This window comes from Pholcus phalangioides, unplaced genomic scaffold (assembly GCF_987345545.1).
Source record: "Pholcus phalangioides strain wild (caught in Gottingen) unplaced genomic scaffold, Ppha-v1.0 ptg000008l_1, whole genome shotgun sequence".
Lineage (NCBI taxonomy): Eukaryota > Metazoa > Arthropoda > Arachnida > Araneae > Pholcidae > Pholcus > Pholcus phalangioides.
In genome coordinates, this window is record NW_028301601.1 from 11,391,876 (window position 1) to 11,415,955 (window position 24,080).

Below are 24,080 nucleotides of genomic sequence, written 5' to 3' on the forward strand. Positions count from 1 at the left end.
ACCATCCCTTGATCATTAAAAAAAATTGACAGAGGGAGAAACCCATGGAGGAAAGAATATTATTTTTCTTTCTTTATTGTGTAAAAGGGCAAAAATATGTGGATATGCAAACGATGGAACAGATGCGCCACGCTAGGAAAATAAAATTTCCTCCCTCAAGTTGAGGGGTGAAGGTTATTTAATGTCTGCTTTGCCCAAGGCCATGGTCCTCACATCCTGGAGCAGGGCTCCCTGGGCTGGGATCTTTCACGAGCCCCTATATGATGAATTTATAACGTGAAAAATACTGAGAAGAGTCCCAGGCCATCTCGTCCATATTCCTGGGCCCCAGGGCTGGAGATCTGTCAGCCCCACCCTCGTGGGGACCATGCCCAGGGCCCTTGCAAAAGTTGGTTCCTGAGGTGTATACCCCGAGCAGGGCCACGACCACCTAGATAACCTAGGTTATATAGGAGGTCGTGGCAGGGCCGCAACTAGATACTTTGTCATCCGGGGCAAGCCGGCATTTTGGCGCCCCTTGATGTAGAAGAAACAGTTAAAAGGTGAATTCGGCACCCCCTTCAGCGCCCGGGGTACCAGACCCACCTGCCCTTCCAGTTGCGGCCATGGCCCCCACATCCTGGAGCAGGGCCCCTAGGCTGGGATCAGGGGCGGTCTTAGGACAGTGCGACCGGTGCAGTGAGAAGGGTCGCCGAAACGCGTTAAATATACATTACTAGAAATATATCTTTAAGATACTTATTTAAAAAAATAGCTGTAAAATATACATGAAAAATGACCGAGATGATAAAAAAAATTGGAGGTTGTATGTATATAATATTACGGTTATTTTTTGAAAAGAGAAGAATAGATGGGCAGTGCACCTATATATGTACAGTACGTAGCGATTTTGGTCAGACAAAAATACATGCTTTCGAGCTCTTTTCGTTTACCCCTGCTGGAAATTTTGTGGGGAGACGCAATTTCTTTCTCTTTCGTTGTGCAGTAAAAAATAAAAATAATGGAGGAATCACCCTTGTGGTCACAAACTCACCCGAGCCTGGCGGGATCGTCTTCAAATTTTCTTTAGTATACATGTAAATTCATAGGCAGACCATTTTTAGTCAGGTAGGACCTCAGAAAAATCTTGGCCAGACATCCACCCGCGTCTCAGGTATGTAGCTGTTTAAGATCTGAAGTTCTCTTACATAGCCAGAAATTTTTTCTGCGGGGAGAGAGAAATCTACCCCCTTTCAATGACCTTGCTTTGACTACACCCAGCATAATGTTAATTCTTGAAGTGGTTTCCAATTGGGCTGTTGAACAGCACTCTTGGGTGCTAGCAAGCAATAGGCGAGATGAGTTTTAAATCACTAATCTATAGGGAGAAAAAAAAGGCATCTCGTTACAGCCTTCGCTCCTCTGGACCATTTCATTACCCCCTCAGAAGTTATTGGTTGACAAGGAGGAAAAAATTTAAAGTTTGGGAAACTGGGCTGATCACTTCTCCATGGTGTCAGGAGTGTTTGAATCATGTGGGTGATTGTCTTGAGCTTCACATAGGAAATTCTTTTATTTCTGAATCGATTCTGGAATTATTTATTCTAATAATTCAGGATTCTCATCAATTTTGGAATTATCTCTATCATTAATTCTGAATTTTCGATTAGTTTTAGAATAATTTCTTGACTAAATTTTAGATTTCTTTCATTCATTCCTAGAATTATTTCCTTCATTTATTTTAAAACTATTTCCTTCATTCATTCCAGAATTATTTCTTTTATAAATTCCGAAAAATTACAGTATTTATTTCTTCTTGCATAAATTCTGAAATTAATTTTTTCATTGATTTCGAATTTATTTCAATTAATTCTCTGGAATAAATCGTTTTTCAATGTTTTCAACTATTCTCAGAAAATGATCAGTGGGCCACACGTTTAAGACCCCTGGTATAACGGAAAAGCTATACAGTGTATTTACCATAGCGGTCTCTTTGTTTGTCGCATCCTTTACTCTAAAAACAACGGCTTTTCTCTCCTCGTCATTTCTGATTAACTTGCGGAGAAACCATGGCAATTTTTGACAGTACAACAAATTTGAGAGTATGTACTTCATTTCCCCTCTGAAATATTTTCAGAAACTTCAGTTGGCAACAGCATAGCAGTATTTACTTACCACCACTGAGCTATAAGGAAAGTTTACTTCTAGCTCAGTGCATTACACTAAGACGCCTTCATATTGGGCGGTATTAGGGGGGGGGGGGGTTCTACATTACACTGGTATAACCCTTGCGTCATCTGAGAGATATAAAATAAACTACGTATCGTGATATGTAGTTAATCTTGTCTCATAGATCGCAGCAGAGGTTCTAGTGATGAGATAAGTATAGGGTGGTCATAAAATAACTTTATTGAGTTGAAACACCACCACCTGAAGATAGAGGTGCTGGTTGAAATCGCCCTGATGGCAGAGCTCGGCATAAAATTTCTCGCATTCCGCGTAACTTCACTGATATGCGAACCATAGGAATTTTCTCAAGGGGGGGGGGGGGGGCGTGCCAAATTCTCTCTCTCTCTCTCTTTAACTGCTTCTTCTACATTACACGGGGACGCCAAAATGCGTGCTTGACCCGGGTGACAAAGTATCTAGTTGTCAGTGAGCAATCAAAAGAGTGGCCTAGAGCGTACAAGCATGGGAGTGACTAAAAAAATTTGCGAGCATGGGAGTGACCTAAAGAGTGATTTAGAAATATAGGTGTACTTGCAGGAGAGGAGGGAGTTCAAGCAATATCACACTAAATATTCTAATGTAGTATTGGTTCAAGCGGTTTATAGCACAGGGTTTCGAATTCGAAGGAGTACCTAGTCAAAAAAATTAGACTGGAATGAGAGAAGGGCGGCAAAATTCGTGTAGCCCATGGACGGAAAAATCATAAATGGGCCTCTGGGGCCGCCGGGGGGGGGGCGGTCATGCACGCAGGGCCGTAGTGTGCCTATTTGGGGGTTCCGGGGTAGACTTTTCCTTGGGGCCGTTCTTGAAAGGGTTATTCTTATGCAAAATAAGTGTAAACGTTTTCGGGGCTCTGGGGCAGTGCCCTGGTTGCTCCAGCCTAGTTACGGCCATGGAGTCACGGTAGAAAAAACACAACACAATAAATACCTTGGTTGACCATATTTCCTTCATAAAAATACAGGAAAAAGAAAATCGTGATTCATATGGGGGTATCACAAATTATCGCCAAAAAATTGTCAAATGGCAGTTAAGCTGATAATTGTAGCCAAAATAAATTCAATGTTAAGTAAAGTTGGCATTACAGCCAAAGAAATTGTTAAACGCAAACATAGCGGATAGACTTGAAATTCTGGGGGGGGGGGGGCACGGTCCCACTTGCTGGTTGAGGGAGGTCATTGCTGGGGGCATGATGATGATGCCGTGAATTAATATATACATATATACATTAGATCAGTCGACTCCACCTTTGACGCTGAGGGACCGACCCCCCCCCCCGTATCTTTGCCCATGGCCCCGACTGACTTTAATCCGCCACTGAATTCACCATATCTTCACAAATATGTGAGATGAATATATGACTATAAAATTAATGATGTTAATTATATATACAGTCGAATCCCGTTTTAACGAATACCGTTATATAGAAAATCTCGTTTTAACGAACATTTTTCGAATCCCCCAGATAAGTTTACATAGGAACAACGCAAAAAACTTGGAATTCCTTTACAACGAAACTTCGTTATAGCGAAGTGGTTTCTCTGGTCTCTTGGAGTTCGTACTAACAGGGTTTGGCTGTATATATATTGAAAATGAGAAAACGGGAAATTTTATTTAAGAAAAAGTTAGGCCGTCCAAAATCACGGAAATGTGCCGTAAAATACGTCATATGGTTCCACTATACATAGGCCTTCAAGTTTCTGGCATACAAGCGACAGCAATACCTCATATCTGGCCCTTGGACTGAAAAGTTTGCGTACTCCTGTACTAAGTGATCGGCGCGGTGAAAATTCATCAATGGCGTTTGAATGATACCTGTAGCATGATAAACGCCGGCGTTAGACGAAGAAACACGTGGGAATGACCAATGCAGATCCCAATGCTCCACAGGAAGTGCTCCCACACCGAGGGGTTAGCGCATCAACCCCTAGGTGAGATCTTTGTCTGCGTCCTACCCAGACGTTTATGCTGTTACACTGCGCCGATCACTTAGCAATAATTGCTTAAAAGTTAGTGTTGAAATCCAGATTTTTTTTTGTTGTTGTTGTTTCTGTGGCCATAATCGCGAGAGCTTGGTTTTGGTTTTTACTCTGTATTCACACACACGAGCGCATACCTTGAAAAACCTATATCTCGAACTGGATTCGCTGATTTTGCGGCGAGGCTCGTATATCCGCAGTTACTTTATGACCGCTTTGTACATGCTATATTCGATAAACTTTACAATACACCGCTTTTGGATAGCGGAGAGATGAGTAATTCACTAGTTTTGTGTGTTATATTCAGCAATGTTTCGGTCAAGACGTTTTTCAGTGGTAGTTGCCCCCCCCCCCATCCCCCGTACTACAATAATGAGAGATAAGTACATAGACATTTTCGACATCCGCGTTACTTCTGATGATTGTCTTTACTAAGATGACAATGCATTGTACAGAAATCAATTTATGAAGTGTTTGGAAGATGGGCTTGAAACGATTGTTGTGGCCCTGGCATGGCCCCCACAAGGGCGGGGCTGATGGCGCAAGCCCTGGGGAACGGGACAATAATCATATTTTTTTGTTTTTTGCACGTTATGAATTAACTGTAGAAGGGCCCGTGAAAAGTCTGACCGGGAGGGGGTCCCCGCAAAAGACCCTAGCCTAACGGCCAGGGCCGGATTAAGACGTTTGGAGGCCCTAAGCACGGGTGATTTTGGTGGCCTTCCCCTATCATAGGTATATATTAGTAAGAATATATATTTCACTCAATATTGGAGCTATCAATGAATAAAACCATGAAATATTTTTTTCCCAAAGTAATCAACATCTGAGACAAAATTTGTAATATGAATATTTCTAAATACGCACTATATGTTCATTGAAATATGTTTTCTTCTACTTTTCCTTGGCGCAAAATCCTTGATAAAGTCTTCGAAACCAATGCTCCGCAACACGCATCTGATTCTATACACAGTAAAGATAGAGCATCGAGCATACCTTGTTGCATAATTGTTCTGTTAAGGTTTTTTCATATGCTTTAATTGAGAAAATTAACGCTCAGCAGAGCAATTCGAAATCATCAATGTTAAAAATGTCGGAAAAGCTCACTCAAAGTTGTCTTCTACAATTATTTTAAATAGTTCCGATGTGTGAGTGAATTTTGTTTTTACAGTATTTGTTCCACTGAATTTATGCCGCACATAAGAATGGAACTAGTGTAGCTCAGCTGCTAAGTTATCGTTCAAGTCCTGTAGATAAGCATCAATCAGTTTTGATTTTCACATACAAAAATTTGTATGAAAATTAATCAAAAAACCATTTTAAACAAAGCGCAAATGATTAGTTCAAACAGTCAACGTCAGTCGAAAATGGGTTAACCCTTTATATCGGACATTATGAAAAGTGGAATGAGAAGCAAATTGTAATAAATTAAAATAAAAGTGACTAATTACAGACAACAAAACAATGTGTTTTTGAGACAATTAATTAGTTCAAAACAAATAATCGAACGTGATATTTTAAAGTATCGTCTTTATGTAAAGGGTTAAATTATGTTTCTGTACATATTATTTAAGATAAGTGACCACATGTTGAAAATTATTTTAACCAATATTTTGATACAATTTTTCATCTTGGGGGAATGAATACAAATCGATTGAACAGAAACAGATGATGAAATTTTCAAATCGGGAATCATTGAATCATTTTCAAATTGAGTCTGGTGGGCGTTTAGAAGAGAAGCCCGAAATTTACTACCTCCACGGTGAAAAGCAGTTTCCGCGTGTTCGGGAAATTCCCAGTAGGTCATCCAAACCCTTTTTTTTTTAGACAATTCCCTACAATTTGTAAAGGAAACAAGCAACACCATGGAAAGATTGAAAAAGTAGTTTCGGAATCATAACTAACAACCGATAAACTACGGTTAAAAAGAACTACAAGATCCAAGGGTTCATTCAAGTATTACGTCAGCATCGGGGGGGGGGGGGGGTTTGAAGGTTGCTTACGTCATCAACCACTTTTTTTGAAGATATGAAATATTCTAAGCAGCTGACGGGGGGGGGGGGGGTCAAAAATGGCTAAAAATCTGCTTATGTAATACTTGAATGGCCCCCAAGTGAATAATGATAATATGACGATGTCAATTTGTATGAATGCATTTACATTAGATCAGCCGGTTCCGTCATTGAAGCTGGAAGGTGGGGGGGGGGGGGTGTATCTCCACCCATAGATTTGACAAATTTGTTCAGCATATCAAATTTCTCTTTTAATGAGCGGCAAAAGAGTCGACTTCTTAATACTTAATCTATTCCTATATTTGTTTGTATACAGCTATGCAACGTGAAATGGATAAAATATTTCTTATAGCATCAATTAATATTACAAAGTTACAAATACTTAGTTTGTTACGAATGGTTAGAATTTCAAAACATTCCATTAAACATTTCTGATTAACTAGTCAAAAATGTTGATTTAACGTGTGTAATGTACATAGGAATGCGATGAACTGACATCATCATCATCGTGCCCCCCCCCCCCCCCCCTCCAGAGTTTCTACTTTATCTCTGCCAATGTTCATAGAGGATTCAACTGAGTTGTGGGTGAATGTCTCCTGAATATGAAAAATCAAGTATCCACTCTCAATGGTTTCAGTGAGCTCTATGATACCCCCCCCCCCCCCCACACACACTCATACAATGGTAGCATGGGCCCGGGACAAATATTATTGGTTTTTTTTTTTTACACTATAAGTTCGCCCACCAAAGTACTCGGTCTAAGGCGACATGACTCCAGGATGATGGGGGAGGGGCGCCATTCGTGATCATCGAGACGCTCTCGCAGAGAAAAGAAAAATTTTATTCTTACATGAAATGTGCTTTATCCCCCAGATGGGAAGAGGCTTGACACATTTTAATTTTTACACCTGCGCAGACTTGTTATTTCTTTGCGCACAGAATTTCGCTATCAATACTGAACGACAAAATAACACGCTACCTTATGCAATATAGGGAATTTTTAGAGTGGGGACCACAGACAGCCAGTGCCGTCTTAACGCATGGGCCCACCCGGGGGCCTCACAAAAATGAGCACAGGTTAAAATTTTCGAGAATTTGCCTGGTAGGGCCTCAGAAAAATCACTTGGCTAGGGGGCCCATGATGCTTTTAAGACGGCCCTGCAGACAGCACCTCCTAAAGATAGAAGGCCTCCGCACGCTGCTTGTGACGTCAGTAAGTAGTCCATTTTCCCTCAGAATATTCAGGGGAAACAATTCCCTGCTCGTGCCAGTATCATCGATGTGAGGAAATGAAATGATCGGGCTAAGAATTGGCGATTTCTATGCCACACATTCAATCACTATGCGGTATTTGTGAGCCAATCAGGAATATTCTACGCAAAAATAAAAAGAAACGAAATAGGATGCTGTGTTTCAAAATGTGGCAAACTTGCTGGGGGGGGGGGGGGGGTCATTCAAGTATTACCTCAGCATCGAGGGAGAAAGGGGGTTTCGGATTTGCTGACTTTTGATGACAAGGGGAGGGAAGGGGTTTGAAGGGTGCTTATACGTCATCAACCACCCCTTTTTGATATGAAATATTCTAAGCTGCTGACGGGGGTGGGTCAGTGTTTTGCTGTCTTTTGCTGACAGTGGGGGGGGGGGGGTCAAAAATGCCTTAAAATCTGCTTACGTAATAGTTGAATGGACCCTAGGTAGTCTGAATGACGTTTATATCGGCCCGTGCGGAGGCCTTCTATCTCTAGGAGGTGCTGGACCAGAGCAGTGAATGACCAAAACATTGATCTTGAAAGTTCGTAAGCATAGGAATGACCAGGTCAGTGAACGACCAAAAGATTGACCAAAAAAGTGTGGAAGCGAGTGAGTAGCCTACCAGGAGCCGCTAGTAGTCCTTCAAGCAAATTTACGTAAACATAAATTATGCGCATAAAAGATATTTAATTCAAGGAATGGGAAGGGGAAAGGAGTCCCAAAAATAATTTTCTTGCTTCCACATTAAACGACCCTGAACAGGGACGAAATTTGAAAATTTTCTGGTAATTAATTGAAAAATATAAATATATATGAGAACAGTACTTCGCAAACACTTGAGTGGTGAACCGGAGCAGGTGCCCCAAAAATTTCCTGAGGGCCCCACTTAAATAAGTTAAAAAAAAACTTGTGTTTATTAATTCAATAATTTTGGTGGCATTTGTTTGGTCCAGGCCCCATTATAGGAGACCTTGGCACGATACTACTGACTCCCGAGTTTCAGGGATTATAAAAATATATAAAAATGAGACAGTTGCGGAGGGGGCACATGATTTTTTTCTTGTTTCGATAATGTTTAGTTGTATCACACGAAATCAAATAGTGGAAATTCTTATTTCACCTGTCATCTGCTTCATTTCTAAGTTCTTTGATTTTGACGGCTCCTTACACTCCGAAGAAAAAACTGAACTTGCCATTCAGTTCAGTTTGTTTCTTTGCTCTTAAAGCTGGGTTTTCCTAGGAGAAGAATTTCTGCGCCGTGTGCAGCGTGAAAACTCTGATTGGTCAAAAAACCTGAATTTCAAGTTTTTAACCAAACAGCGTTTTCACGCTACACACTGTAGAAACCTGCTTCTAGGAAAATCTGGCTTAAGCCGGGTTTTCCTAGGAATACGTTTTTTGCGCAGCGTGAACCGAATTAGACCATTTCGCGCCCGCAGAAATGTGTTACATAATTAAGCCGGGTTTTTCTTGGAAAAGGTTTTCTACGGTGCGCTCAGCGTGAAATCGCTGATTGGTTAAAAATCTGAAATTCACGTTGTTCAACCAATCAGCGTTTTCACGCTGCAGGCAACCTGCTCCTAGGAAAACCCGGCTTTAAGCCAGATTTTCCTAGAAGCAGGTTTCTACAGTGCGTGCAGCTACCCTAGACAGAGTGAGGGCCGTATTCACTCTCTGGAGTTTTTCAACTTAATAGTAAATGTCCAGATTGTCCAGTAATGTCCTGGTCTAGACTTTGGACTGTAACATACATACACTGTATAACGAATGTGAAACAAACAACCCGAACACCTGGAACAAGTTTTTAACTAGCTTTTTATTAAAATATTACAATTGTGATTCTCGAAAATCAAGTATAAATAGACAAAATCGTCATTTTAAACACCTCTTGAGGTTTACATCACAGCTGTTAAAAAAGCTTTCGCCCCCTTTTTAGGAGGCTTATAGCTTTCGAGTCTGCATGCACAAGTTGCGGAAAAATTACAAAAACTTAGGAGCACTTGCACAACAAACACCATCTTGGCCACATGGAAGGGAAATCGCCTCCAGCAAAGACATCCACAAATTGTAACAGGTTTTTTTTTTTTTTTTTTTTTCTTTTTTTTTAAATTTGTTTCTCGTGCACTTTGCAACTTTATATATGTATAATATATATATTTATGTATTTTTTATATATAACCATTTTTTTGCATACAGCGAAAGAACAAAGCACACGTACAGATCGGAACATACATGCATACAGATATACACACACACATACTAACAGTTTCTGAGCGACAATATTGCAGTCGCTGTCACCAACATCAGAACTCTTGCCTTTTGAGACTGATGTCGTGGTTCTCGCAAAAGTCCCTCGTCAATGGTATGCAGTTCAGATATTTACAAAATGAACATTCGTAAATGGGGTGAACATAGAAGAATAACAGGAGTGCGACGAGTAACACAGTCACGATTATAAGACAGACCCAAATTAAGATTACTTTCGTAGCTCTGTCGTAGCTACCGAACGACACAAAAGGCAGTAGAGCGTAAGAAAATAAGAATCCGAACAAAAACCCAAATATGTGAGCGTAATTGTCAATCCAAGGCAAAAGGCCTACAAGGAATAAAACTAACGCTACACCACCAAGCCGAAGAAGTGCCATTCCCGGATGTTTCAACATCTTCCAGCAGTGGATGACCTCGACGAACAGACACGCTAGAAGCCCGAACTGCGACCCTGCAGGACCCACCTGCAATACACAAACAAAAATCACTAGGAATGAATGGAGAAGGAAATAAATTATATATATATATAGGACATAATTATAACACACATATTTTCTTGGCATAAATAATGCAAAATACAACAAACACTAAAAATCATAGATATAGATTTTTTGTGCTAAAAATTTAAAGTTTTAAATTGCTTTCTTTGCAGACACAGTAGAACCCCCTCTAAGACCGCCACTCAGCGTACCAGGAAAAAGTCAGAGGCGTTGACGGCCGAAAAGAGGTTGTATGACAGGAAAAACATGTTTTTGAGAGGGGGGGGGGGCATGTCAAAATAACCTTTTTCGATGTCACAGTAAAGTTTTACGATCAATTTATTTATGATGCCTCCCCCAAAAAACACACATATACAGTGAAACCCTCTACAATGGTATTTCTTCAAATCTTGTTTGGAATCAATGTAAAATGTAATGTTTAACTCCTCTCAATACAGCAATACCCTTTATTATGATAAACTCCTCTATAACGATATTCTTTGAGAAAGATTTTGAAACTGCTACAATGTTATTTTTTATTCCTTTTTCACTAGAAATATCCTTCAATATACTTTTAAACTCGTCAAATTTCAGTTCTTCCGAGAGCATCTAATAATATTGATTTGGCATCACATAATCACTGAAAGTGTGTGCTTGGCATTGGTTCTTTTTGTGTGATACACCAAAATATATTAAGATAGACCCCATTACAGGGGCAGTACATCTAACCATATTTCTTTTATCAGCTAATCAATTAAAATATTTTGCTGTGAAATGTGCTCAAAAGCACATTTTTTTTGGTGGTAATAACAACGTCAATTTAGAAAGGATGCCGACAGCAGCATAAATTTGATGGCACGTGATAATATTGCCACTTGATATAATGATAATTCCTCTACAACATTTTTTCTCGGTTCGATATCATTATGTGTATCAAGGTTTCACTGTACCTTATGCAGAACTTGAAACACCAGATCATCTGATCATATAGCAAGTACTGCTTACACATTTCTTTTACTGCCGCTCTCACTATTGTTCTACTGAATCTATGGGTGCTAAAAAGTGAAGAAAGTATCCGCGAAGCCAAAGCGTTCACCTATTCAGTAAAGATCATAGGTTATTTGTCTTGCTTATCCTGTCACTCCGAGAGAAAATTTTTAAATTGCCTTATCACCTATGAGTAACCTCATAGCATTATCCTTTTTCATCGTATTTACAAATTTTTTCCCATATGAACAAAAAATCTGATTGATCCGAAAAGGTATTTATGCTGATGTGTACACTCATGTTCAAAAGTTAATCATAGTTAAAAAAAAATGCAAAAAAAAAAAAAAAATTGAATTAAATATGGATTCAGTGATTCAAAATACTTGTGAAGAATCATGGGATATAGTTAAAACAGTTCTGTCAACGTTGACATGCGCAAAACATTGGTGCACGTCGAAATGAGCATAAAATGGCCTCGAGCGGCATAGCTGAATTTGGCAGAAATTTTGTAATCGCTGTGGTATGGAGCATTGTTAACAATCAATAAGGATAGAAAATACCACAAAGACACCAATTGAACATGTTTGTGAAGAGATGAATAATTGGAATGCTGAAATCTGGCGATTCCAAACAAAGCATCTCGAATTCTGAATGTGTCTCAGTGTGTGATCTCCAGACCATGGCAGAAGTTTCAAACCACAGGAAATGTTACCCGATGACCAGGTTGGCCAAGGATAACAACTGTTTGGCGAAAGCGATGTTTGGTGATAACTGCATCAGAGGAACTGTTCTGCCAGACAACTGTGCTCAACCCTGATAGCAGCCCCAGGAATCATAGCTTCAAGATAAACTGTTTACAGGAGGCTTAGGCACGTTGGTGTCTATGTGAGATGACCAACCATTTGAATCCCCTGACTTCTGCGCAGAACCGTGCATTTTTACAGTGGAGTTAGGACCATCGGCAGTGGAGTCAACAACAGTTGGGAAATGTCATGTGGACTGACGTCCAGATTTGCTCTGCGCAACAATTCTCATCATACCACAATCTGGAGAGAATGTGTAACAAGCTTTCACCTAGGTAACATCACGGAAAGACAGTTTTCCTGAAGGAGTACAGTTCTGGGAAGGCTTCACGTAGGACAGTCACACAAAACTCCACAGCCTTGACACCAGATCTGTTACTGGTCAAAGATATGAAAACAAAGTCTTTGAGCCTACCGTGTGCCTGTTTCCAGGTTCTGTCTGCCTTGGTTTTACGGATGGCAATGCACCTCATCAATATACAACCCTGATTGATGCTGTCCGTCAAAGTGAAGATATTCAGCGCATTAAGAGTCCTGCCAACTCTTCTGATCTGAATCCTATAGAGCAGGTGTTGCATATGTTTGAGAGAGATATTGTGCAGCCCCCCCCCCCCAAGCTCTGGAATCGAAAATTACTGTCCATGAGGCTTGAACCTCTGAGTGCACAACACATCAATAGCCTCATTGAAAGTATGGCAAATCATTGTGTAGCATGAGTGGCTACTGGGGGTTCCTACACACTACATTAAACTTTAGCATCACATCAATTTAATCATTCTGTTTCACTAAAGTTGGCTCTCATATTGGGAACCCTTTCTTTGGATAATAAAAGTCATTATTATCCTCGTTTTGCATTTTATTCTCTTTCTATAACCTTATTACACCAACATACCGTGTTTCCTTCCTTTCTGATTTAGACCTCCTGAAATATTCACAAAAAGAGCAATTATGCTTAACTTTTGGACATGAGTATATAAAGATTATAAGGTCGTATAAAGTAAACTAGCAGCGCTGAATGCATTGAAAAGGGGAAAAAAAACACAATTTTTTTTTTCCAATTCTTATTTGTAAAGAAGTGGTCACGGACGAATTGGCTGCTGACTGTATTCAGAGGTGGCAGTAGAATGGGGATGATTTTTGTATTATGTCTATGGAATGCATTGTCTTTTTCAAGAAAAACTGACCATGGAATGGATGTGCCCACTTATGGATCTTTTGGTGAAAAAAAATTAATCACAACTGGAAACAGAGTTTGCTAATAACATTGATGTCAGATGATAATAATTTTAGTTTGAAAAAAAAGACATTAATTTCGTCATTATTTTAGGAAATACCATAATTTACATATTATATCTGGCAAGTTTCACTAACCTCTGCTCTATATGGTACAAATATGGCACTTGCTAGGTTGCCACCAACACCAGACATGATGTAGATGATAGCTATCCTCACTGGACCCACCAATTTTTCTAAGTCGGCCATTATGAAGTACTGAATTATCACAGAGATGAGCAGGTGTAGGATGCTGTCATTGAAAAAATAAAAAAAATCAATGCACATAATAACAAAACAAGATCAGAAAATGATCATTCTCGAGTCATTTACAAATGTACTTTTTTATATAGTGTAAGAGCCCAATCATCCAAGCTGATGTGGACCGAGGCCTAAGTTGGATAACCAAAACCTCTGATAATATGAATGTTACAGAAATTTAGGATTAAACAACATTATAAAACAACAAATGGTAAAGATTACATTAAAAGTTATTTTTTAACCACAGTACAATGCTCGTGGAACAAATGCTCGCTTAAGAAGATCAAATGTTATGAAGTAGGTCTATTGCAACATATTTCAATTTACAGCATTTTGAACATCGCTTTTACATACAGTGTTTTAAAAATAGTGTTTCAATGTGTTCTGTCATCAAGCACTCTCTAGAGCTTCGGGGATCCCCATGGTGATCGCACAAGCAGCAGGTTTAAGATGTCGATCTCGCCCAGTCTTTATGTTGATCTTGTTGTCCAGTGAGACAAACTTATTTGTCTAAGTGTCCCTAATTTGAAAAAAAATCCTATTCCCCCCCCCCCATCATGTGCTAAGCATACATAGCCCACATAGGATATCATGTTGTATATGTATTTCTTACTGAATCTCTCCCTTGTCTAACAAAGTGCCCATTTTTTGAAAAACTAGCATAAATGTTTGGTAAATCAGTTGTCGCAATGCAAAGCATTATGCAAGTTATTTCACGCAACTTAATTTTTTAATCAATTGATGAGAAGTAGCTCAGATAACTTTAAACTCCGCCAATCAGATGGAGGTTAATCCTCCGATTTAGATAATCAGGGTCTTATTATATTTAACATATTTAACAGCTCACTTCAATTGCGGTTGAACCCTGATTTAATGAAATGGGTGAGATAAAAAGTTTTACTCATATAAAATTTTTATTTTACAAGCTTTTGCTAATACGGCAGACTATCGACTATCTGATCTCAGTAGTATCCAGCCTAGTTGAAAATTAATACAGCCAATGCTCGTTTTTATGAACCCATACAGATTTGATGATTAGTTCATAAAATCAAGAGTTTGTAAATGGGAGACGATGAAAAAGTACAGGAAATAAAAAATGAGTTAGTTTTCCACATTCATTGATGACTTAAAAAAAACCACTTATTTTTGTTCGCTTTATCATAAAATTTTAGTAAATAGAAGATTCCATAGAATTGATGTAAGATAAAATTTCGAGTGAATTTCGCTTCTCTGAAATATTTTTGGGATAGTGAAACGCTGCCGGAATCACTTGCAGCACTTTTTTTGCCAATTTCTGTCTTTGCAAGAGAGAGTTTGCACAATAATTTCTCTTTCAAAATATATTTTTTTCATCTAAAGTCAAGCACAATCTTTTCTATTTTGTTGGCATAGAGATTTGTGGAGAGGAAAGTAGACAAACACAGCAGTTGGGCAAAAAAGAGTTCGATCAACTCAGAAATGAGCTTATCAGCAAGCCTAATGCAACGATTCTCAAACTTTTTTGACTCGCAGAGTAACTTTCAGTCTATAATTTCTATGGCTAATTCCTGCAGGCCACTTTTTTAAAATTTACACATCAAATTTATTGATTTATTTTAACTTTCCTGGAGCGTCCATGGAGCCCCCAGGAAGGGTACACATATCCCTTAGAGCACTGTGGAGAAAAGGTTGAAGCCAGAAGTAATCTATCATACCATTTTCCAAACCACCAGTTCAACCAATCATAATGCAAGAACAGTGAATTACGTTGTCAACACATCTTCATTTCATCATGGTCACTCCCCCGCCAACAATCAAACCCTCTTCCTGGCACGTGTTTGCAAAACACCTGCATTTTGCTCATGGCAAATTAGTGAACACTTCTTTCTAACCCCCTTCTCTTCCTCTATTTTCTCTTAAAACATGTATAATGTCTGAATTGAAGTTTACTCTTTAGCACAACAAATTTAGAGGAGGCTAGAAGAATAAAATAACTTGAAATAAAATAGCAGGAAAAAAACAAAGTTTGTAAAATAGAGAGTTAATACAAATGAGAGTTCGTAAAATGGAGCAAATATTAACATTAGCTCTGGCATGCTGTTCAGAACGGAGAATTAGTTCATAAAAAAGCGTGTTCATAAAGTGGAGGTTCATAAAATTGATCGGCAACTGTATATAATAATTCTCTGTGATTCCAAGCTGCAAAAGACCAGTTGTAGGGCATGGATATGCAAAATTGACCCTTGAAATCGTCAGCGCTGTGCTCGCCACACCTCAAAACCGTACTGGTTTTTATGTGGGTTAGAGCCTAAGTGGAGGGACATTGCATTGCAGAAGAGGGCTAAAAGGGGAAGAAACCCTCATTCATCTACATCAAAGGAATTTTCGCACGTGCGCTCAGAGTTCAGCACACAACAAACATTTATTAAGTACTGGCCTGTACTTAGGGGTAAAAAAATATAAATAGGAACAGGTTTTGATATACAAAGATTTTTGATGGTGTTGGAGTATTTATAGTGAGTGAGTATTTATAGAACTCCGGCCTATCCAGCTTTTCTGTTATCCATCACACCCTTTCACCACATTAGGTTGGATAGTCCAGAGTCTACTGTATATTTATTTGGACCATGACAAAAATGTGTAGTTGCATGAGAAAGCTGCTTTGAAAGAAACACAGCATGGTATTATCAATCCTCATTCTTTCTTATTAAGTTCCGGTAAACTTTTTGAAGGTACTGGTATAAATTCATAAAAAAATTTTTTATACAAAATCCAATCAAATAACTCACCCTGCATGTAGGAAAAGGGAAGTCCAGAGTCTGTAGAACTGGTCAGGCACCTCAGGATTGTGAAAGGGGATCATACCACAGACATCATCCAAACATGACACCTAGAGGAGAGGAAACAAAGTTGTTTTAGCACCAAAATCTGATCAACATATAATAACCACATAGGCACACATGTGAGGAAATCATATGGCTCACACAAAATTTCAAAAGGAGATTCTCTCAGAATGCAAAACGACTTCTGAAATACTATGCTTCATGATAATCATTCGTTAACATTGTTTCTCTTAAACTGTGCAATACATTCACTCATTTAATAATATATTTCCATAGTCACTGAAGAGAATCTGTTTCTCTTAAAGAAATTGGTAAAAGGGAAAAGTGGAATACTAAAAGGGAGTACCAAAAAGTAACCGGAATTTCCTTTTTACACTTTGTTCATTCAATTGTTTCACAAACTCTTCAATTCCCTTGAAAGTACTCTTTATTAGAGCTAATACACTCGTCGAGTCTTTTCTTCCATTGTTGAAAATATTTTTGAAATTTATCTGTTGTGATGCCGGACAGCACCTTCAACGTTTCTGTCTGCACCTCATCTGTGTTGGCAAAATGCTTTCATTTCAGGTCCCTCTTCATCTGTAGGAATAAAGAAAAGTCACACGAAGCTAACAGGTGAATAGTCCAGGTGGAGAGCAGGAGTCATTACTGTTTCTTGTTAACAATTGCTGCACTGTGAAAGATGTGTGAAATGAAGCATTTTGCTGTGATGCAAAAATTAGCAGCCGATCTATCACAAATCAGGTAATTTCTTTGCACACTGTTGTGCAATTTTCTTAGCAACTAGTTTGTAAAAAGCATCCGTATACTTGAGTTTTACTATAGCAGCATTCCCGTAAGGTGTTTCTAACATCCCAACAGTTTCTGCTGGTTTTTTTTTTTCCAAGTAGGAAGCAAAACTCCACAGCTTCACACTATTCACGTAAGTCTGCCGTGACCAAAAACGAAGAACAAGTTAAACAGCTTCCACAGAAAAAATTCACGGATGACAAGCACAACCTTCTCAAGAAACGCCACTTGGCACATTAACTAAGGAGAAGTAGTTTTATGCTCCGCTTACTATAAGGAAATTCCGATTACTTTTGGATACCAACTCATAAATGCTCAAAGCTGCATTTAAGGTAGATACAATAAGAGATACTGTGATTCCCTGTGTATATAACCATGCTTCCGAAATGGGTCCGGAAGGAAAACTCAATTTATTTATATAAATTTTACTCGGTTCATTTACCTACAGCAAATCAGTGATAAATGCCACTTGGATATATAACTCAGTGAAATGGATGACACCAACTAATGCTGTGAATGTCATTTTCTACTTTGAAATATTCAAACTTTAGAAACACCCAATGTAATCTTTTAGAAGTTTTTTTTTGTATGTAAATGTGTAATATTTTATTTGATTTAATTTATATATTTTCATGTTCAGATTTTATGACACAAATAAAAGAAATGTTACCTGTGAGCAAAGAGCAGCTTCTTCATGGAAGAACCCTTTCACAAAATCACAGTATTCTCTGGTGGTGATTTGACACTGCCCATGAACACCTATACAGCAAGGCCTACCAATTATTTCACAGGCCATGTGTGGTTCAGCTGCTTTGTGGTCAGGGACCACTGCTTTACACACCTTTTTAAAGGAAAAAGAAAAGACATTTTTTTTTTTAAATCCACAGAATTCATGGAGCAACATGTTAAATTTCACAACTCTAATAATGTATGAGTGTATTCACTATATAGCACTGATTTTAATTTTCATGCATAACAAGTGCCAAAGAGACTAGAACTTGCAGTTTTTACAGCATGCAGTTATTTCTCAAGAAGATATGAGAATGATTAGAGATGGAAAGTGATCCAATGCAATGTAGATGCAACAATGCATAAGGCATAAAAATGCTTCTCTTGTTTAATCTATTGAAAGGCATGGGCGAGGTGTGCAGGTTTAAAGTAAACCTTATTGAAGACAGGTAAAATCACTACACGATAATAACACACCTATGGGGGGGGGGGGGAGAAGAGACAGAGATGGCACTGATTAACACATAAAATAACATTACAAAGAATGCTTAACAGAGTGCCATATATAGGCCATTATTTACTCAAACAAAAATGTTCCAAGAAGCTACTTGTTTGCATGTTTGCTTAAGGTGTTGGTGAGTGTTGTTTAATCACTAGGCCAGTCTTAAAAATGTATCAAAAAGAATTTGCTAAGCTTCAGAGGAAAAATGCTAAATTTTCCGAGAAGGCAAGACTATTAGAATAAGCAAAGCTGCCCCTGTATGAGACCTGCGTAGCTAATTTATTTCCCATTTATAGAACATGCATGGAACCATTCAGGATGCCAACTTGGACACCTTACCAGTTTTGCATGCTCCAGAGGTCCAGTTACACTGGTGAAATAAATTAAGAGAATTTGCATATTTCATCGAATTTAATGAAAAGAACTGAACTGAATGTAAAACCACTGCTTCTAGACAAAAATGCAAATCGTGTCAAATACATAAGCGTACACGTGTGTGCAGGCGGAGCCAGTAGAAAAACAGGCTTTATAAGCGTGCGTAAGTTAAGACGCATTTCGTTCACAAGCACACCTCTGTGAATTTCTTGGTGTTATTTTGCAGCAATCGGTTAATTTCAAATTGTAACAGTAAAAATGAGTAACCACCAACGTTTAGATGATGGAATGAGGTGGCGAATTGTGGGGAGGCTAGAAGCAGGCTAATCTCATGTCCAGATTTGTAGAGAGTTCAATTTAACGCCCAGCGTCGTGTGTAACTTATAGTAACAGTTCCAGGATACCGGATCCATCGAGAGAAAGCCCGGGCAAGGTCGTCCAAGAGCCACGACGGCCAGAGAAGATCGCCATTTGTCGATTATAGCAAGGCGTAACAGGAGTGCTACAGCTTCTCAGCTCTCTTGTGACTTGTATGCAGCCACAGGAACCCGTGTATCCAGGGTGACTGTTTCCAAAAGACTTCATGAGAGAGGGTTGTTTGAAAGAAGACCTACTGTTTGCATCCCGCTCACTTCTACGGACAGGAGAATCCTTTTATCATGGTGCAGAGAGCATAGAGATTGGAGTATGGATTAATGGGCGACCGTTCTCTTCACTGATGAGTCTCGGTTCAGCCTAAGCACCGACTCTCACCGTACGTTCATATGGAGAGAACCAGGGACCCCCTCCAATGTCAGCGAAATCGACCATTATGGCGGAGGAGGTTTAACGGTCTGGGCAGGCATCATGTTGGATGGCCGCACACCTCTCCATGTCTTTGAAAGAGGGACTGTGACTGGTGTGAGGTATAGGGATGAGGTCTTGGGGCCCTATGTTTGCCTTTTCAGGGGTGCAGTTGGCCCTGAGTTCATTTTAAGGGATGATAACGCGAGGCCACATAGAGCTCTTCTGCTCGACCATTTTCTAGAGAGTGAGGATATTCGCTGGATGGATTGGCCAGCCAGATCTCCAGACCTTAACCCTATAGAGCATGTCTGGGACGCTCTGGGGAGGGCAATGGCAACTCGCAACCCTCCTCCGGGAACCATCCAGGGAATGAAAACAGCGTTGCTGAACGAGTGGGACCAATTGCCACAGGAAATGATAAACTGCCTTATTTCAAGTATGAAATCATGCTGCGAGACCTGTATATTTGTAAGAGGGGACCATACCACCCTATTAACCCATCTATTAACAGATTTTTTTGTTTATTCTGCAACCGCTGTTTCATACCTTCCGACTCCAACGAGTGTTATGCACGATCATGCATGTGTATTACAATTATTGAATGGTTATTTGTTTTGTATTGTATCAATGTATGTACATATCAAATTTCATTAAAATTGGTACAGTAGTACTAGATATAATCGGCCAAGTCTGCAAATTCTCTTAATTTCTTACACCAGCGTAGAATATCATGTGGACAGATATTGCTGCAGTCAGTATACCATTACAAGCTCTGTGTGATTTGTTGGGCAAGATCTAACACAAACTGGAAAATCTGTGCAGTTTCACACAATCTGATATCCTTCAGCTCTGATACAGCAAGGTGTAGCTGGTAAGTAGGGCGAATCCCTCTTTTTTTTTAGGTGTAATCGATGGAGGGAAGGGGGGAAGGGATTCCAATTTGCTGACTTTTGATGATGACGGCGGGGGGGGGGGGGGGGTGAATGATGCTTACGTCATCAACCACCCTTTATGAAAATATGAAATATTCTTAATGGCATCTTACTCGGTGTGCCAAAAACGAGAAAAACTTTTCACTAGTTTGTGTGTGTGTGTGTGGTCTTTCTCTCTCTCATCTAAACTAAGATTCTCCCTATAATTCCTCTACAGAGCCACTTGAGTGATCTCTAAATGTTCTGTGACTCCTTCAAGTGATCTGGAAATATGTCCAGGTCACTCAAGTGCTCTAGAAATGTGTTGCGGGCTGCCTAAGTGCTCTGGAACTGTGCAGCGCATTACTCAAGTGATCTATAATTATGCTTCAGATCACTTAAGTAATTTAGGAATGTGCAGCAGCCAATTGAGTGATGTAGAACTGCACCGGGGGAACCACTTAAGCGCTCTAAAACTGTGCCACATATCACTCAAGGGATCTGTGAATGTGCCACGGGCTGCTTAAATGCTCGAGCATTGTGCCACAGGTCACTCAAACAATCTGTAAATATGCTGCTTAGTTTTAATTTACAAAAAAATTAGGTTTGAGGTGACAAGCTACATTTAGTCCAGGGATCATGGGGTTTAGCTTATATGGCTTAGAGCAGGCATCTTCAACCCAGTGCTCCCTGAACCACCCAGAGTGCTCAATGCTCGTAGCACTTGATAAACAATTGCAATTAAGCAACTTGTACTCATTGCATTCAAGGACTGAAATCATCATAATTTCATGCATTCATATGTAAAACTTGCTATAAAAGTGCTCTTCTTTTGATGATGAGTACAGACAGTGCTCATGACTCGAAAAAGGTTGAAGACCTCTGGTTTAGAAGATGGGTCGCGGTAAATTTCTTAAAAATAAATTTTGAGTTATAAGCATTCAAATAGCATTGAAATTAACAGAAATTGATTATAATAACATATATAAAGGTATTTTTTTTCTGAAATTTTAAAATTTTGATATTACTATTTTGCATCAAAAAAATAAATTTTTCATCATGGGGGGGGGGGGGGGTGTTATGTCTTTGATATGCGTTAGGAAATAGGGGAGAGGGCACACATTCTTCCTGGAATTCCTTCATTCTGGAATTTCTAATGAATCAGCACATGCCGGAATGCGTGTTCTGAGTGTATGCTTGGCCCTAATGTATTTATGTTGTCGAGTTGAGTTTGTTTCATGTTCATACTGCCATCTGGCTTCTATTTTCTGAAGTAAAGATGGAAATGCTTGAATTTTCATGTTTTGTCAGTATTGTGATGTAGGCCTGCCTGCTCTAATGGAGAGACTTTTTCAAATGGAAGACCGGCTCACACACATTCATGCCTCGAAGCTGAAAAACTGCAGAAAACCAACTTCAGTCAACCACCACTGTGCCGTCAACTGGGTTTGAACCTCGATCCTCAGCACGAGAGTCCAGCACAATGCCCACACAGCGGCAGTAATGATTGACTATTACTATTGAACCAAACATGCACCTCGTTAGTATTCCTCTGCAGAACTAACGAATTGGTGCATGTTGGAATGTGTGTGTATGCGTAGTGGACCTGACCTGAAGTTTGTTTCTGTGTAATACGTGTTGTGTGTAGTGCTTCCATCTACACACAACAAGCATTACACAGAAAAGTGGCATCATTATCTGCAGCATTAATTACATTGCAGCATGAATCCATTTGTTGCTGTTTTTGTTTGTTGCTTAGGTGATGAAGTAGAACGATTGCATTTTTCACCCAAATCCTCGATCACAGTGGTTCAAACAATATCATGCAGAAGGTTCAATTCTTCCCCCATAATTCAGATGGACAAATGATAATCTCGTAACAATAACCGCACAATTCTGTCAACATTTGTCACCATTCTGCTCATCACCAGCCCCCCACAACAATGCTCATTTTTGACGCTTTCAAGACCTTCACAGAAGCATGTGAACCACCGAAATATTGCCTTGCAAGATACAGTTTCATCTCCATATACATTTGGTAACATTTCGTGGGGTTTCCATTGCAATTTTACACAGTTTGAAACAAAATTTCATATTCATTCTCATCTATTACTCAATGCACTAAAACTCTTACATTACCGCTAACGCATGAACAAACACCCACAGAGAAATATCGAAAAACAAGCGCAGATGTTAGGTAACATATGGAGGAACGTAATGCTCATGTGCAGCATGTAATGCAGCACGTAATGCAGCATGTCGGGATGTTCACATTTTCAAAAGAAAGGGTAACTCACCCTACTTACCGTTGCACCTTGCATGAAACCCAAATAGGGTATTTTAGTATCAGTAGAAATGATTCTATAACACCCTAAAACTATCTAAATTTTGTGGGCACATGCATAAATTCTGTTCGATTCTGATAACTCTAAATTTTTTTTTAAAGTGCAATTGTGTATGTATGCATGTAATCTGTACACATGCTTGTAAACAATATGCAGACAAAACAGCAAAAAAAAAAAAAAAAAAAAAAGTGATTAAGAGATTTTTTTGAGCCTTTAAATATGTCAAAACCGTTTGGATATACTTAAAAAGCAATTTGAATGAATGAATTCATGTTGGGGATGGTCGCTATCAATGTAAAGTTATAAAATAAAAAACAGAAGATGAAAGTGGGTAAAAGAGCATAACTTACAGGCCATTTTGTTATGTCATCAGGCCACTCATAGGGATATACTGATGCAGGCTCATGGCAGTACCTGAGACATCAAAAGAATAAAGTTGTATGAACATGAAATGTTACTCAAAAGGCAAGCGTTAATGTAGCAAAATGCTGTAACAGTTTTCATCATTTTAGTTCGAAGGAAAGACATGAGAAATATAAAAGTTAGAAAAGCGAAACAGAGTGGTTACAGAGATTGGAAACCTCAAAGAGGTATTCATTCAAAGCCATTGTCAGAAAATAAATTACCTAAAATATGCCAATTTTTGGAAAAAAAATATTCTTAAATTTCCTATCCAATAAGTTAAAATAAAATACATGTCTGCATCGCAAACAAGAGGAAAAACAAAATCACCTTGGATCCTGACCACACACAGATCCTGAAAGTCTTCTATGGGTCCCTGATCGATGATCATTAACAATACGGTTGGGATCTGACATCCATCGAGGAGGACCTGGTTGCATAACGTCCCACTTCTTCCACGATGAGATGAGTTTCTGAAGAAGAAAGCAATAATGAAAAGTTAGAAGAATTCATACAAGATACGGTCATACATAGCTCAAAATTTATCACAAGAAGTAATTTCGAAGTCCTACAAAGAACATGTTTTGCAAAATGTTTGATCTTAATCATAATATATATAATACATGCAACATCAAGTAAATGCAATGACTTTACAACTAAAATTAGTTTTGTGTAATCTCTTAGTACAAAAATACATTTCTAATGGTTGCAGCATGTTTCATTTTAAGAATTTTGAAAACTATACTTGATTTGCAACATAAAGCTACATATGATGAACTCAACATATAGAGATCAAATATCAATATGTGCACTGAAGTATTAGTACATTTATAAGTGTGAGAGATAGAGTTGCAATGATATCTCTGAACTCTCATGAGATTTTTTCTGGAATTCATAAT

General features: G+C 38.9%; 1 protein-coding gene across 3 annotated transcripts in view; it reads right to left on the reverse strand.

Moving 5' to 3' along the window:
• Positions 1-9,246: 9,246 nt before the first annotated feature.
• The window catches only part of rho-5 (rhomboid-5), a 46,496-nt gene continuing 31,662 nt past the window's right edge, over positions 9,247-24,080 (reverse strand). For all 3 annotated transcript variants that reach the window (XM_089234169.1, XM_089234168.1, XM_089234170.1), the window contains 6 exons: positions 23,512-23,654; positions 23,130-23,193; positions 17,802-17,972; positions 16,289-16,389; positions 13,359-13,512; positions 9,247-10,182 (listed from right to left, as the gene is read on the reverse strand). In XM_089234169.1, the coding sequence (XP_089090295.1) occupies positions 9,754-10,182; positions 13,359-13,512; positions 16,289-16,389; positions 17,802-17,972; positions 23,130-23,193; positions 23,512-23,654 (1,062 nt within the window). In that variant the 3' untranslated portion in view covers positions 9,247-9,753. The remainder of the gene's footprint in view (positions 10,183-13,358; positions 13,513-16,288; positions 16,390-17,801; positions 17,973-23,129; positions 23,194-23,511; positions 23,655-24,080) is intronic.